Genomic DNA, 15,933 nt, shown 5'->3' on the forward strand with positions numbered 1-15,933 from the left:
AATTTTTTACATGTCCACGCATTGTGTAGCTCACTGCGGAAGGTCATGCCAGGGGCATTGCCCTCCCCATCAACTCTGCCATACTTGAGCGAGACCTCGGTGCCTACGCCGAGAGTCTAGTCACGGACTTTGCCAAGGAACTGGATAGTGTTTTTGAGGAAGAGGACAAGAAGACATACACCAGATCACTCAAGGTTTGTTCCTGCTTTGGTGCTGCTGTTCTCATATGAATGCTCAATCGTGCTTCGATGCAAAACAAGACATCTGCTGGAGGGTCTTTACAGTGATGGCTCGTAGCACACCTTCGAGTTAATAACGTAGACCCGCATGTACGACCTGCGGGGGCAAGAAACTGGGTGTTAATTGTGCAGCATAATAACAAAGCCTGTCCAGATAGCAGTGGTTGCTACCTTCCCATGCCTTCCTTATATTGTTGGGGTGAGAACGACAGGGCATCTCTTTGGAACACCCAACGTCCAGCACTCGCTTGTTACCTTTTGCCATGCATTGGCTGCACGCACACGCTCTAGGTTCTTGAGACGCCGCTGTCAAATGTAGGGTGCTCGCGCTGGAGACGGGACAACCGCGGTTCTCGCCCTGCCGTTCTCACCCTTTCGGTGACCATAGCTTCTGCTGTGCCGTTTTTGAGCAAGTCGATAAAGTGGATCCTAAATGTAGGAAATTGTAGCGCTAACCTGTTGCAAGGAACACTTAAGTTGCTAGTTCCAGAAAGGTTAATGTCTAACGTGTAAAGGTGTGTTACATACACTGGTATTTGTGGCAAGTTTTTATTTTCTTTTACATAGTGTAAAAGAAGTTGTTTATGCACCAGTAATGCCAGTGTTTGCTTTGTTGGCTCCATTGTTGCCCGATTTTACTTTTATGCTGCACTGGCATGAGTAACAACTGCTTCATATACCCCAACAATGGTTAACCGGACAAAATGTTAAAAAAAAACTCCCTACACCATGTATTGATGGCCCTTTCCGTTGTAACATTTTTTGTGTTATGATCTGTAATTTGTGTGGGCTTCTGCTCTAGTGCTGTTTTATATTCATTTTTTTTTTCATCCCAATTTCAATTCTGACTTTTTTAGGGTGAATCACAGCAATCACTTGCGCATTTGATCGATGCCACCCAACTCCAGAATGAGCTTTTCTTGGAAGCTGTCTTTGAGAAAGCTGTGAGAGAATGCCACTTATTTTTTTGAAGTGAGTGAAAGAAAGCGTCTGGTGAGAGAATGCCACTTATTTTTTTAATGAGTGAGATGTGACTGAAATGCTCCACGTTTGAATAAAAATGGATTGTGTATTCTCCTTTCATTTCTTAGATACCTTCTCATCTAAAGCTGTCGTATCAGAAGCTCTAACTGATCAGGAACTGACGAGAGCAGCAAAAGAAGGGATGGACGCTGCTTTTCAGGTACATGCTTGTTTTTGTTATAGATGCCATGTTTGTGTCACAACTCGAGTTTAGGCCATGCTAACAAAGAGGCACAGCTTCAGTTTAGTCTTGGGAAGGTTAGTGTCTTATTTTGAGAGCCCTTACCATTTCCTTGGTGTTCTATCTCATTTAATGTCTTTCGACAATTGTGCCGATTTGAGTTGTACCATGACTTTATAGGTTTTCGATTCGGAATGCAAGAGGTTCTCAAGCGAAAAGAAGTATGGTCTTCATGAAGCACTGCTGAAGGTGAGTTTTTATGAGCGGTACATTTTGCAGCAGAGCCGAGTGCTTGAACACAAACCTGCTGTTACCATTGGTTTATGGCTTTGTGGCAACAGCTACCAAGCTGGAATGCATTTTGAGCAATCTGGGAAAGTTCAGTGAGGAGGAAGGGGGGGAAGGGGACTTGCACTGTGCATCCAGAATAAGGCTCGCGAAAATGCTAGAAATCCAGTCATTTTTCCTTGCTTTCATTTGATGTATATAGTAGTATGCATTTTAATGCAGTCTTTTTTTGCATGTGCCTATGTGTTTGTGGTTTTCAGCTTTGTACATCCCAAGCTCTGTAGCTAATATATAATTTCTGGTCAAACAAACATCATTGGACCGAGTTTTTTGCCTTCTTGTTGCCTTGTCTTTCTTTAATTCTCACGGCAACTGGTGGGCGCTGTTCAGGCATCTTTTATTTTATGGATATTTAGCCAAAACAATCGGCTGGGCAATCTCTCTAGGCTGGGCATTTGCTTGGGATTTTTTTGGTATGGTGCTTTGGAGTATGTATTCCAAGACCTAACTGTTCTTTTCTTCTTTGCACTCAGGATGTTATAAACCGTCGAATGGAAGACCTTAGAAAAGAGAATGATCAATTCATCTCAAAACTCATGGCTGATACTGTAAGTCTTGTTTTTTGTATAGCGTTTGACTTTCTGTCTATGCATGTCCAGAATTTTCCTGCATATCTTTAAGAGAAATGGGGCATTGAATTCATTACTTAGTTCAGTCGTGCATCACAAGTCCACTCTACAATGTGCCTGTTGTCATTTCTTTCAGACAAGGAAACTCGTGGAAAGGTTTGCTGAGAGAACTGGACCGCAGCATCTGTCCTTACATGATACTGACCTTGATCTAAGGTACCTCCACCAGTACATTGCTTGTGGTAGTTCAAGGGAAACTCCTCCCACCTCTTTCCACTTCAGCAGAGCGAATGCTGGAGAGGAGGTCATCTCCTCCCCAGCGTTTGCTGCGCTCCGACTATTCGCAACTCCAGCGCACCGCTCGCCCTCTCGCGGACGGAGATCAGGAAAGCGGACGGAGATCAGGGGAGCGGGGACAGCAGTGGCGGCAGCGGCGCGGAAACGGTGGCAGGGGCTGTTGGCCTTGGCGCATGAAGCCGTTTAAAGGCCGACGACCAGACCCGAGATTCTGCAAGTAAGAAGATCCTCCTCACCGTGGGGAAGGAGGAAACAGGCCAGGGTGGACAGGGTAGAAGGGGGGAGAGGAGGAAGTGGGGGAAAAGTGGAAAGTGCGATTTGGTTGTCGGTCTTTAAACGAAAAAAAGTGAGCATGTTAAAATAGGGATTCTTGTGCTCTGCCTTGCAACAGCGTTCCACGAAGGACAGGGATGTATAATTTCTAGGGGTGTGCGAATAATCGAAATTTCGAATACAAATCGAATATTTTCCTTATTCGAAACGTATTCGATTCGGAAATTGCATATTCGGAAGTTCCTGAATATTCCGCAATATTCGGGAAAAACAGTGAATATTTGCACACACTGTGAATTTTCGAGTAACGAATAATCTGCCTGCCATGCATTACCCTATGAATATGTTTATTCACTGAGAAAGGCGTATCATGCGTGCGTTTTCGGTCTGCTCTGTTTCTATCTGTCCGATGGCAGGAAGACAGGATTAGTTTCGTTTCTTTCTTCGCCAAGCCCTTTGTTGTGGGGCATTTTTATAGCAATATGTGATGTAATTGCACATTTTATAAATTGATACAGTACAATGAGCCTCGAGAGTGAAATATAAATATAAAATAAATCTCGAGAGTGTTATCTAAAAAAAATGTTTGGAAATTAAGAAAAAAAAGCTAGGTGCGAGCAAAACATTGCATCGCCATTGACAACAACTCCTGCCACTTCTGCGCTGTCAAAACTATGGATGTCAGGAACCTGCCCAGGTTCGAGCCAACCAAGTTCGACTTTTTCGAACTTTCAACGTGATGTTTGACAAAGGTTCGAGTGAAGTTCAACTTTTGTGCGCATGCACAAACATAAATAAAAAAAAAAAGGTAGTTGACTCTACCTGGCGGAGGGAAAGTGCAATATTTGTTCGGTTTATTGGCATCACTGATTCACATTAATAACTAATGAAAGCGTTAAAAGTGCATATTTTCACCTTTATATTGTGTAAACATTAACCATTTTATGAAATATAAAATAGAGTACTTTTTAAGTTATTTGATTACCAAAATTTGAAATATTTGTGTAGCACCTGGGCAACACTGTCCGTAAGTCGAACTCCTTCGAACTTTAGTGAAATTTCACAGGTTTCCCGAGTGAAAGGGTCATTCTACTGGTGGAAATGTTATCACGGCGCGTAGGGAGCGCTTACTTTCTCAATACGTTGAGCAGTTAATTTTCCTACATGATAATTTGTAATGAGTGCATTACTAGAGGTATCTTTAGCCTGCCGCAGTCAAGTAAAATGCAGTTGCGTTGATTTATTTTAAAAGGCAAAAAAAACCTACTGTTTGCCATAAGTAGGAGAAAACTCATCGCCGAACAGTATGTCGAGCTATACACATCGTGAAAGGGTTTGCGTTTTAAGGTTATTACAAGGAACATGCACATTTACTCTGAGCACTTTCAAAAGACAGAATACCCGTACTTGCTTTTAGGTAATTACAAAGAAAATGAAGAAATGCTCGAAGCATTTTAAGCGCGTCTGTGTTAGACAGCCGTTCGGGATGAGAGCTTAGAACGGTCACTTTTGGTGAGAGGGGCCGCAACGTTGCAAATATCAGGCACAAAAAATGTATGGTATATTAAAATATTTATTTTTGACAGAGTCATAAATATAACCCCTAAACACGCCGATTATGTTAAAAGGCAGGCATAGCGTTACTGCAGGCTACCGGCACGGCAACGCTCCTGGCGCACGCTGAAAATTGTGCTTCAATGACGCTTCCGGTTGTAATGCTACACCGTACGGTAACCCGCGGTAACAAACTTTTGTATCAATAACCATAGAGCAGTTTGATTACATGTTGCAATACACTAAAACCAAGACGGTGAGCAGCGAGTTGCGAGCCTGTGACACAAAGACAGCAATACTGTGAACGCTGTTCTTCCGAAGCTCGATGGTCACCGTGCATGCGCGGGTCACTTTTTGGAGCACTAATGGCCAGGCAAAGTGCAAACATAATATCTTCATCACCCTCGAAAATATTCTGCCACAAACAGGGACGTGGCCTAAAATGCGCTCACCCAACATAGTGCTTCGCAAGTTGAGGTTTCTGCAACTTCTAAATATCAGCATGCTCATTTTCCTAGCATACATCAGCATCTCGGTCACCTGTAATATGATCCCTCCCTAACCGCTTCACATTTGCAGACAAATCATTTTTAGCGCACGGGAAATCCTGGGTAGTCTATCCCCGTCTCTTTCGCCACCTTTGAACTACCGCTTTGGAGTTGCGAATAATCTTCTATGTCTAGTAGAGGGATAAAATGCATGTCATTGTGGAGTGTTGTGTAGTCTTAAAACAATATTTTTTTGTCTCGGGTAATAATATCAATAGTGTATCGATGGTGTCATGCAGGCACAAAGTTATCATGTATTTCGGGTAAAGAGTTCTTTGTAGTATCAGAAATGATAGGCAGTTATGGATTGTCTTGACTCTGACTTGGTCAAAGTCAAGACAAAAAATGACTTGCTTTTCAGCAGTCATTTTTTGTCAACACTGATAGCTGCTTTGCGCACATGTTTTAGTACACAAAATCTGTAGCAAGCATTTTTCCTCGACTAAGATCTTTATATTATCTAATAAAACCTCCATTTCTTTTTCTATTTTACCATTCTGGCGAATTGCTTCAGTAACTTCACCAATCATCAATCGAATGCAAAACGTATCTATCAAATTCTGTGTAATCAGTTCGAACAATGAAAGTATAGAGTTCTTCATACATTTTAATATGGAAAGAAAATGAGTCTGTTTGAGTTTTTCAATATTGATGCTCGTATTCCCCATCTCGAAAAGGGATGTGAATCAACCGGTGTTGTGGAACAAGTAGTATGAGCTAACATTTTGCATGTCATGGAACAGAACCATTTAATGTCTGATGTGGCTCCCATCTCATTACTTTATTATTATTCACAAAGTAATACCAGGCTGAGCAATTTTGCATCTGGCATGTGGCACAGGTCATGCACTTGTGACACAGTGCTCAGGGCTTTTGGGAGAAGCTTGGAGAGTCCGTATCCATGAAGTCAGTTTCCTTATCCAAAGCAAGATCATTTGCAAAGCCTCACAAATGTGGACTGTTCTATGTCATCTTGTTTGGGTAATGCTGCCGACTGCATTGCTTTGAACATAATTTAAGTTTGTTTTCTGCAAAGTTCTATGTAGCCAGACGAATGCTACAACGAATTAGCCCTGCCATGTCAACACGTGACAGAAAGAGTGCTCAGGGCAGAATCTCTCTGCAGCCAAGCTGTGGGAGGAGAAAGAAAAGTTGGGCTAGTTGGTATGGGTGCATGGTAGAAACAGCAGAAACCAACTCTTTCCTTAACATATGAAAAAAGGCTGTTATGAGGTGGCCTCAGTAGAAAAAATTGTTTAGCTGCAAATTTGGCTACTAAGTGTACTGAAGCATACCAAGATGTAGCTAAAGGAATTTTCTTTTCAAAAATGTAAATGTCAAACAAGATATTGATTATATATAGGGCTGCAGGTTTTCGGATAAATCCGAAAAACACCCGCTGGTAAAATTTTTGTCAATTCGGATTTATCCGATAAACTCCAGATTGTTATGTGCCCATGCCACCCCCCCCCCACACACACACACAAACATATACACACAGAGCAAATAAAAATTAACGTACGTATATATATTTCTTTTTTTACAATTTGAGTAGCGTAGGATCAATGGTCCTGGGAAAATGACACCATAATTATCTTTCAAGCCTCGGACTGTTGTCAAAAGGGGGTCTTACGGCTTGTCTCGTCAAGGTTGGTTCAGGGAAACAGGTCATCGTACCATTCAAGTCGGGACAAAAGCCACTCTTTTGGTTTCCAGTTCGGGCCATGGGATTTGGGATTTAGAGAAAGGAGAGGGTATGTTTCTGGGGGTAACAGTGAAAGCTATGGACCGTAAAGGTTGTATAAAATAGGGAAGAGGGGCAGTTGAAACTTCTCTGTTACATCCTTAACCACTCCACCTCGCGCGGCCGCGGGATAGATTGATGGGATGATTACGAGCTTCCTTGTGGCTACCTCCGTCAGTTTATTGAGTTTAAGGTATCGACGTTTATCGAAGCCACACTGGTGTGCGACTTTTGTCGTGGGACAAATTAGTATTGCCAATGACGGCAATGCCAAATTCAACTGAATTTGGCGTTGGCGTCAAAAATACGGGAGGCGCACGTCACAAATGGTTCGGAAGACCCAGCAAGGTGGCCAGCGATTACTTGCAACTTGCTGCTTGCGACATGAAAAATGGTTCTTGGCATAGCTGCGCGAAGGTGAGTACGCGAGACGCAGTTGACCGCTCGCATTGCACTCTCATATTTGTAAACAATAATACATGTTACTTTTTGAGAAGAAAGCTTTATTTTTTTCTCAAGTTACAGCATTTCGTGCGTGAAATAAAACGTTTTGCTGTACCTTTGTGGCACTACAAGTGTGAGATGCTTAGGTTTTGGGGTCACAATGGGGAAACACTTTTAACACTTCCTTGCGTAGCATGAGCCGACGCAAGCTCTAAATTTAGAGCTAGTGTGCACTAAAATTGCCTATGTTATTCTAAAACTCCCTATTTATGGTTCTAGGTCGAGTCTATTTAAAAAATCTTTTCAAGATGTGTTTTAATTTTCATTCATGCAAGTTTACATTTTGCATGATTATGCTTTGCTTAGGCTCCTACAAGAGGCCCGTACCTCGCACGCAGAGTTCAGACGCTCCCTGGGTGCCTTCCAGACTTCGCCCGAGTACAAAAAGTCTTCACAAGAGCTGCTGGTATGTGTATGCAGCAGTTGAACCTGTGCAACTGAAAGAAGTCTAAAATCAAATTTGTAAGATCTGAGAAAATATGCACAGGACATTTATACATAAATTTTTTTTAATTTATTTATAAACCTTAAGGACCCCCGTAGGGGGTATTACATAATGGTGGCATGCAATAAACATCAACAAAAGGGTACAATGTCACAAAAGTAAATTATGCATATAGAATAAAACAAAATCGTCAAGACAATTAGTATGCAAACAAAAACAAAAAACAAACAAGAAAACTAAAAATACCTAGAACGCGATTGCACGTATTAATTCTTTAAATCTAATGAGTCATGAGTAGTTACAATGTTCTGGGAGAGCCCGTACCAATCGGAGGCTGTACGTGAAAAAAATGAGTTCTGAAATGTGGTGGTTCTTGCTTTTGGACGCAGTACATCAAGATTGTGACCCGTGCGACGGTTGAGGCCTACAGAAAGAACGATGTATGATAATCGGAGGCACGGGCTGTAAAAAATTTTTTGAAAAAGAGATAAACTAAACGGCGGCGTTCAGAGAGGAGGGGGAGATTGGCACGGGTTCGAAGAGATGTGACGCTAGTAAAAGAAGAATAATCTGAGTAAATAAAACGTAATGCTCGACGCTGAACTGATTCAATGTTATTGATGAGGTAGGCTTGGTGCGAATCCCAGATAGCAGATGCGTATTCCAGTTTAGGGCGGATAAGGGATGAGTAGGCAAGTTGTTTTATGTGAGGAGGGGCCAGTTTCAAATTGCGCCTTAAAAAACCTAGAGAGCGATTAGCAGAAGATATGGTGTGACTGATATGAGTAGCCCAAGAAAGATCAGATGTAAGATGAACTCTGAGATACTTGTAAGAATTAGTTTTTTCCAAAGGAACGCTGTTAAGGGAGTAGGAAAAGATAGAGGATTTAGAGCGACGTGTAAACGACACAAGCTTGCACTTATTGACGTTGAGACACATCTGCCATGTGTTGCACCATGCTTGGATGCGGTTGAGGTCATCTTGGATGAGTACGTGATCTGATGGGTTAGTCACTTGGCGATAGATGACACAGTCGTCAGCGAAAAGACGAACATGCGATGTTATTGATATAGGCATGTCATTAATGTAAATTAAAAATAGAAGGGGTCCGAGGACCGATCCTTGAGGAACACCGGAAATGACTGGAGCAAAAAAAGATGATGACTGGTTAGCGGTAACAAGTTGCTGTCTGTTAGTTAAAAAGTTAATGATCCAGTTCAGAATCGAGGAATCTAAGTTGAGTTTAGAAAGCTTGTATATGAGTCGTCCATGAGGAACCTTATCAAACGCTTTGGCAAAGTCCAGGAAGATAGCGTCAGTCTGAATGTTTGAATCAAGGTTAACATGTATGTCATGAGTAAACGATGCAAGTTGAGTTTCACATGAAAAATCTTTTCGAAAGCCGTGCTGGGATGGGTTGATGAAAGAGTTGTCTGACAGAAATTGAATGATGTTAGTGTAGATGATATGCTCCATTAGTTTGCATGATACGCTTGTTAGGGAGATGGGTCGATAGTTAAATAGGGAGTATTTGTCACCATTTTTGAAAATCGGGACAATCTTTGCCACTTTCCAGTCATCAGGCAGAAGACTACTAGAAAGAGATTGCGAAAATATTTTAGCTAATATCACGCTCACCAAGTCTTTCGTGTTTTTTAGAATTTTTGCATTTACGTTATCCATGCCTGCTGATGAAGAGATTGACCAGAAAAGCGCCCATCCCCCAGTTTCTTGCAATTATTTCTAAATTTTGAGTGGGCACTTGCCTGGTGTTTTACACTATGTTGAAGCAAGACACTACTGCCTCTGTTGTGCAACCATCTTGTGCATGAATTACGTGGTGCTTTATTCAAGCCTCACAAATTAAAAAAAAAAAAGCCATGAAAGCTACAATAATGTGGTTCGTGCAGGTGAGTTGTACGGCCAGGGGGGCATATTCAGTGGTGTCACTAGGGTCGGCGGTACCTGGGGTGCCCGCCGCGACACCCTCCCCCCCTCTCGTAGCCGACCGCAACACCCCCCTCTTTCTCTGCCCAACTGCACCCCCGTGAGCGCTGCACCCAAGGAGGTGTGTGACACCACAGGACATATCTAGCGGCTAATTGTCACGATAAGTCAGACAATTAACTAAAATTTGTTGTAATCAGTGAAAATAAATATATTGTTCCAGATGTACTCCATTCACCCTTAAGCCGAGAGTAGAAGCTGTGCCTTCAGCGCAAGCTCGCTGGCTTTTGCTGTGCTTTGGTTGCGCGTGCCTACACGTTCACACTTGTGTTAGCAAGGGCAGGAAGCTTGTGCTGAAGGCAGAGCCCCTGGTCTCGCCTTAAAGGGACACTGACTGGGTATTTATGCCCGCCAATGTTTTTATTTGTACATAACATTTGAGAGCCCAACTACCCAGAACACAGTTTGTGGCTCGAAATTCATTTTCTTTTCTGCCCAAAAACCGCCGATCAAGAATTTGCCGGTTTAAGTCACGCTCACTCTTTTTTCCGTGGTCACGTGCCGTTTTCTATGATTTAGACACAACCACCAAAAATAATTAGTCTTGGTCATCGAAGGCACATATTCAATATTAAAATTGAAAGAAAAATATGATGACAATTTTTTGTGGCTTCTAAAAAACTGCACATACATTGAAAAAAAAAAAAGGTTGCAATAGTTATGTGACATTTGGTGACTTTCTCCTCTATATTTCTTCCTGTACAAGTTCAATTTCGAACAGTTGCATTTTTTTACTTTATTAAAATTTAATGTGACGTTGGAGCAAAATATTGACTGGGTAGTCTTCTGACACCATAATAAATGGCCTGGCAAAAAAAAAACAATTTTGGGGGGTGTTAGTGTCCCTTTATGGGTAGACGGAATATAGAAATTTGCTGAGCATCATTAAAAACCACTAAACAATTAAATGAGAAAGATTTGGAGCATGTGGGGCATGGTGAAGCACTGAAGTCACCACTCGTGCAATAGGTACACGGTTCGCAGAGCAAAAATGTGGATAATACTGATGTGTTCTTGTCATTTGTGCTTTTGCACTGCCAGCCTTGAGCCGGTTGTACGAATTGTAACGTTAGTGCACAACCATGCACTCCAAATCTTTCTAAAATTTACCCAGTTAGTGGTTTTCGACGGTACTCAGCAAGTTGTATGTTTATATGTTTGTTACCTCTAATTAAAAAATTGAGGAAGAAATTGTAGTTAGTTGTCCAACCTATTGCGACATTTTCGTTTATGTCCCCTTGGTTGTATAACTCGCCTGCCGAGACCATATTATTAGCGTAGCCTCTACGACCTTTAACGCATAGAGCTAGAAGCTTGTGCCGCAGAAAATCCGGTGTTGGTGTCGGTGGGGCCATAAAATCCCATAATGCTGTGTGCACTGTGATGTCATGACCCTGTCAACCCGCTAAATTTGGCGCGAAAATTTGCAGCCAAATTTAGAGGAAAATTTCCCACCAAATTTAGCGGAAAAATTTCCCATCGAACCTAGCGGAAAGATTTCTCGCCAAATTTAGCCGAAAATTTTCCTGCCATATTTAGCCGAAGAGAGAGAGAGAGAAGGCTTGCGAAAGAGGAAATACTAATGTGTATGTCATAGCCAGAGGCCAGAAGTTCATCATTAGGTGGGGAGGAGGAGTTAACAGCTAATGGAAGGAAATGTTAAGAGAGACCTGACAAATTTAGCTGAAATTTTCCGCTAAATCTAGTCGGTTGATAGGGTCATGACATCACAACCACGTGTCACGTTGTGCGTCACGGGACACGACATCACACATGATGTCATGTGACGTGACATGACATGTAACCCTACCGAACATGCTTGCACGGCTTGGGAACAAGTGCGGGTTGATATGAAAAGTCTTTGCAAACGGGGCCCGATAACGCTATTGCGTTCCATTCTTAAAGGCGAAGCTTAAGCGTCCCCCAATTTTTTTGTAAAGTCTGTAAAGGCTATAAAAATACCCTGTATAGCTAGCAGAGCCGCTTGAATAACAGACAAGGCTTAATCCCGTGAAAGGCACAACTGCTCACCAGCCGTGCCAAGTGCAGCACGCAGGTGCAGTTCATGGAGGATTAAAAACTTTAGGTGCATATCCAAATTGCTTCCAAATTGTCAGGATGCAGGAAATGAAAGTAGATGCTTCAAAGCTTCCTTCTGACAATTAATTTAGTGACCGTCGACACTGCTCGAGTACTTTTGAGCAGAACTTTCTTAATAAATAACAAATTAATTGTGCTAAACTTTTCATGGCTAATTATTTTTATTCAAAGATTTCTAAGACCTCTCCGAGTAAGCTCCTGGGAAATTACCACTACATCATGTTCTTTTTATGAAATTTAAAATGCCAAATTTTAAAACCTCCAATAATGCAAGTGGCTGGCGGAAGTGGCCGGCCAGAGTCATCTACGTAATAAAAGTATGTTATTAGTATATGCCATGCAGTCTTTTGCATAACTATGAAATCAGATTTTTGCTTATATAGTCATGTCTTGTTAATATGGGCCCCATTAATATTGGCCCTGTAATATGGATACCCCTCTATATAGATCAAATTTACGGGGATGAACTGCATAAATACATGCATTTTTGTCTCATTATTATAGACGGCTGATATTATGGACAATTTTCTTGGGAGTACAGAGGTGTACATATTAACGAAATGTAACAGACTTTGCAGAATATAGACCATTTTATTGAGTGCTCTCAGGGTGGCACCATTTTGTTACATCCAGGCATTTGAACAAATTGAGTGGCGTAAAAGAGGGAGAGTGCACCCAACCAATCCTGGTAGCGGACGACAAACCGGCCGCTTTCCATGTTTGGGCAGTACCCGTGGGTTGTACGAACATTTAACACTTACTCACTGCTGCCATTGTGAAGTGGTTTGCATCTCTAGAGTACTTACGCCTACTCGAGGAGCAATCTGTTGTGCTCTATTGTCTTATTTAAGTAAACAATAGGCTAGCATACTTTCGTTTGGTTACTTCAATAGTAATCGCTTTCACCATCAGTACAACCCTTAACCGCTGTATCTCTCGCATCAGCAGACAATAGAATCCTGATTATACAGTTCTGAGTTTGAAAGAGTCTTGCTTGGTTTTTGTGAAAAGCCACGCAAACATACAATTTTTCTTACTCTGGGCTCAGAAACATTAAAACCCAGATTTGTTTTCCTTCCATGTTCCCAGCCATATGTAAAATAATTTTGTTAGCCAAGAAAGCACCTTCACGTCAAGGGTAGCTGTTTTTACTTTTTTATGAATTGCAATACACAACCTTGCACAAACATTGCTGTGTACTGTGTATTGAAGTCAATTGTGCACTCATTAGCCATTTCCTGAGTGCCGCCTATGCGTAAACATCACATAAAGTTGGGTATTTTGGTTACATAGAGACCACTACAAACATCTGCGATAATGTAAGCCCAATAAGGTCTTCATATCCAAGGCTAACAGGCAATTTGTGTAAACCCGTACCAAAAAAAAGAAAAAAAAATGTGCTGCTATTTATATTAAAAAACCTGTTTTGCTTTTTTTTTCATCTATACTTGTTTTCATCTCAAGAAACAAGCAAGTTTTGCACATTGTTCATACGCGGCACGAATTAGTTCTTACAAGATTCGGCTGTTGGAGGAAAAAGCTATGCTTTTGGCATTTGGATCATATATGTCTTGATAAGATAACATAGTCTATCTAATCTAATATTCACCCACATATATCTTGATTATCAACATAAAGGGGGAAATTAGTACTGCTCCACGAGTATCCCGTCTTTTTTTACTACGGTTTTTGAGGTGAAAATGGGTATAGACTTATCACACATAGTTGCTAAAGGTCCAAATCAGTTTGAACAATCTTGCATAAAGCTACTGCAACTGCATGAATTTTTTGCGAGAGATGACAAACCAATCGCACTGTTTACAGGGTTATATTCACTTTTCTTTTTTATTTGCGCAACAGGTGACATCAGGATTGTGCCCGTTCGGTCACTTTATTGGATATAGTAACATTTTACATTAACTTGCACATCTAAATCCGCACATTTGCGCATAATATTGCCGAAATGACGTGATTTTCAACAGCGTTTGCACACCAACTGGATGTTTGGTACCGCCCAGTTTATGAAGCAGACAATGCGCCGGATACGGATAAGAGGAAAGAAGCCTGTTTTCCTCTCTGTTCTTTTTAGTGAAATGGTCTATAATGTTGCCCAAGAAAAATCATTTGGTGTCTGTGCTAAATATTTGTTGCGGGCCAATTTCAGGAAAAACTGAGGTCCGTGGAGAAGCAACGCAGAACCGAGAATGTGGCCGCATTCACACGTGTCGTCGGAGAGCCCCTGAGACGGGCCAAGCAGATAATCCTGCTCTCTGCCGACAAGTTCGGAACCGAGTTTACTCTACGTTCTTTTGTGAGCGTTCTTGCTCTTCCCTCACTTACTCCTCACTTTCTCGTTCGACTCTGCACTGTCACAGTACCATGGGCCCTTTGTTTTCGGGTAAAACCTGATATTTTTCTGTATTTACACCCAATTTTTTATTGAATTTGGAACAAAAATTTTATGATTTTAGTGTTTTTGGCGATGTAGAAATGTGGAGATCATTAATGGAACTTGTTGAAAGCACGCATGACAGAAGTGCCATCCCAGACTACCGAATGCCACGCTGACCTTGCTAAGCGTTGCCAATGAAAGCTTTGATACTGAGAAACCATTCTCTCAGTTAGGATACGTCTGAAGACTGGATAGCTTTATCGGGACAAATTCTACTCATACAGACACTTATGTTTGTCAACAAAAATTTGCTGAAAATCGAATTGACCAAATGGGCTCTTGTGCCATGTTTTAATCCGATTATTTACACATTAATGACTTGTTTGTGTAAATCAAACCTTCCATGACCTAAAAGCAATCAATACTCTTTGTAAATTATAGTTGTTGATCTTTATATATAACGCAGAGAGTTCCGTAATAGTTTCTAGAGAATCCCTATGCCTCCCCACTTACGAGCATAAAAAATACCACCAGATTTTTACCCCACTTTCCCCCCATTCTTGGAAAACATAACACTTGAAAACGAAGGGCCCTACTTATAAATAGGACAATGGTTCTCAAAACCTTTTTTTTTATCTTCATGAACACTCATCTCAATTTATATTCATAGCCAAGGCTTCCAGTCTCAGCATTGATGCAGGAAGGCAGTTGAGAAGCCCACATACCTTGCAAACAATAATCCACATAGTACCACGGATTGTTTGGCTCATAGCTATGCATCAGTGGAGGGCTCAGATCTGCTGAAATAGTGCTGAAACTGCAGAAATGTGCACCTAGGGGCAGGAACAGCTTAAGGAACCTATTGGGATACTTTGGGGAACCCAATAGTAATTCCTCCATCAGCCACCAGGATTTTTCAGCCCTGCAGAATTGCAGTTATCAAACCTGTAGCAAGACTCGCCGATACAGTGTCAGATGGGCGTGGTGTTGACTGGATGAATGCGCAATAAGTGCAATAACCGTTGTCCGACTTTTCAGATTATGGACGTGTGCCTTCTTCAGCTCGGGGACGGAAAGCCAAAGTTCTGGCAGCAGGACCTCAAGAGGAACATTGTGAACAACTTCATGAACTCTGACCCCGAATTAAGGCAAAGGATAGACAGCATCAAGGGATTTTGGTCGAGTGTGGTTGGCTTCTTTCTCTGGATTCTTTGGCTGATTGGATTCTGATACTTTGCGAAATTTAAGTGCGACATATTTTATTCCTTAACATTTATGGAAGTCCCGTATCTTCAATGAAGACTTGTCTAATAGCAAGCTACTTTAGGGTTATAGTAAATGATGAACATGTTATTGATAGATGGCGGATTCTGATACTTCAAAAAATTTTAGTACGACATATTTCCTTTTTTTAACATTTGTGGAAGTACCTTCAATGAAGACTTGTCTTATAGTAAGCTATTTTTTGGGTGACACTGTCTATAGTATATCATGCACAATGCTATCGATAGATGGCTACAATAAAGTGCAGATGTGATATCGTGATATCTCTGAGGATATGGTTTATCTGGATGTGGAAGGTCACAGTAATGCGAAAATGATGTATAATATCCAAACTCCTTGTTTGTGGCTGTTTTTGCTCTGCAGAATATAGTTTCTTTTGATCTATGCAATTTTTCTTATGTTTATGGTGGCTGGAGTTGCACCA

The 15,933-nt window shown here is 41.4% G+C and overlaps 1 protein-coding gene across 1 annotated transcript; it reads left to right on the plus strand.

Annotated features, from left to right (window-relative positions):
* The first annotated feature begins 1,299 nt into the window (after positions 1-1,299).
* LOC120847799 lies at positions 1,300-15,709 on the plus strand. The gene is made up of 7 exons (XM_040219676.3): positions 1,300-1,422; positions 1,624-1,692; positions 2,265-2,339; positions 2,497-2,576; positions 7,587-7,686; positions 13,998-14,144; positions 15,264-15,709. The coding sequence occupies exons 1-7, from the start codon at positions 1,300-1,302 to the stop codon at positions 15,453-15,455; spliced, it is 786 nt and encodes a 261-aa protein (XP_040075610.1). The 3' UTR covers positions 15,456-15,709.
* The last annotated feature ends 224 nt before the right edge of the window (positions 15,710-15,933 follow it).

This window comes from Ixodes scapularis, unplaced genomic scaffold (assembly GCF_016920785.2).
Source record: "Ixodes scapularis isolate PalLabHiFi unplaced genomic scaffold, ASM1692078v2 PGA_scaffold3__209_contigs__length_174095766, whole genome shotgun sequence".
In the NCBI taxonomy this organism is placed as follows: Eukaryota; Metazoa; Arthropoda; class Arachnida; order Ixodida; family Ixodidae; genus Ixodes; species Ixodes scapularis.

Coding starts and splice junctions, on each gene's coding strand:
- LOC120847799 (XM_040219676.3), top strand. CDS start 1,300: ATGGATTGTGTATTCTCCTTTCATTTCTTAGATACCTTCTCATCTAAA. Junction 7,687..13,997: donor AGTCTTCACAAGAGCTGCTG/GTATGTGTATGC, acceptor GGCCAATTTCAG/GAAAAACTGAGGTCCGTGGA. Junction 14,145..15,263: donor AGTTTACTCTACGTTCTTTT/GTGAGCGTTCTT, acceptor CCGACTTTTCAG/ATTATGGACGTGTGCCTTCT.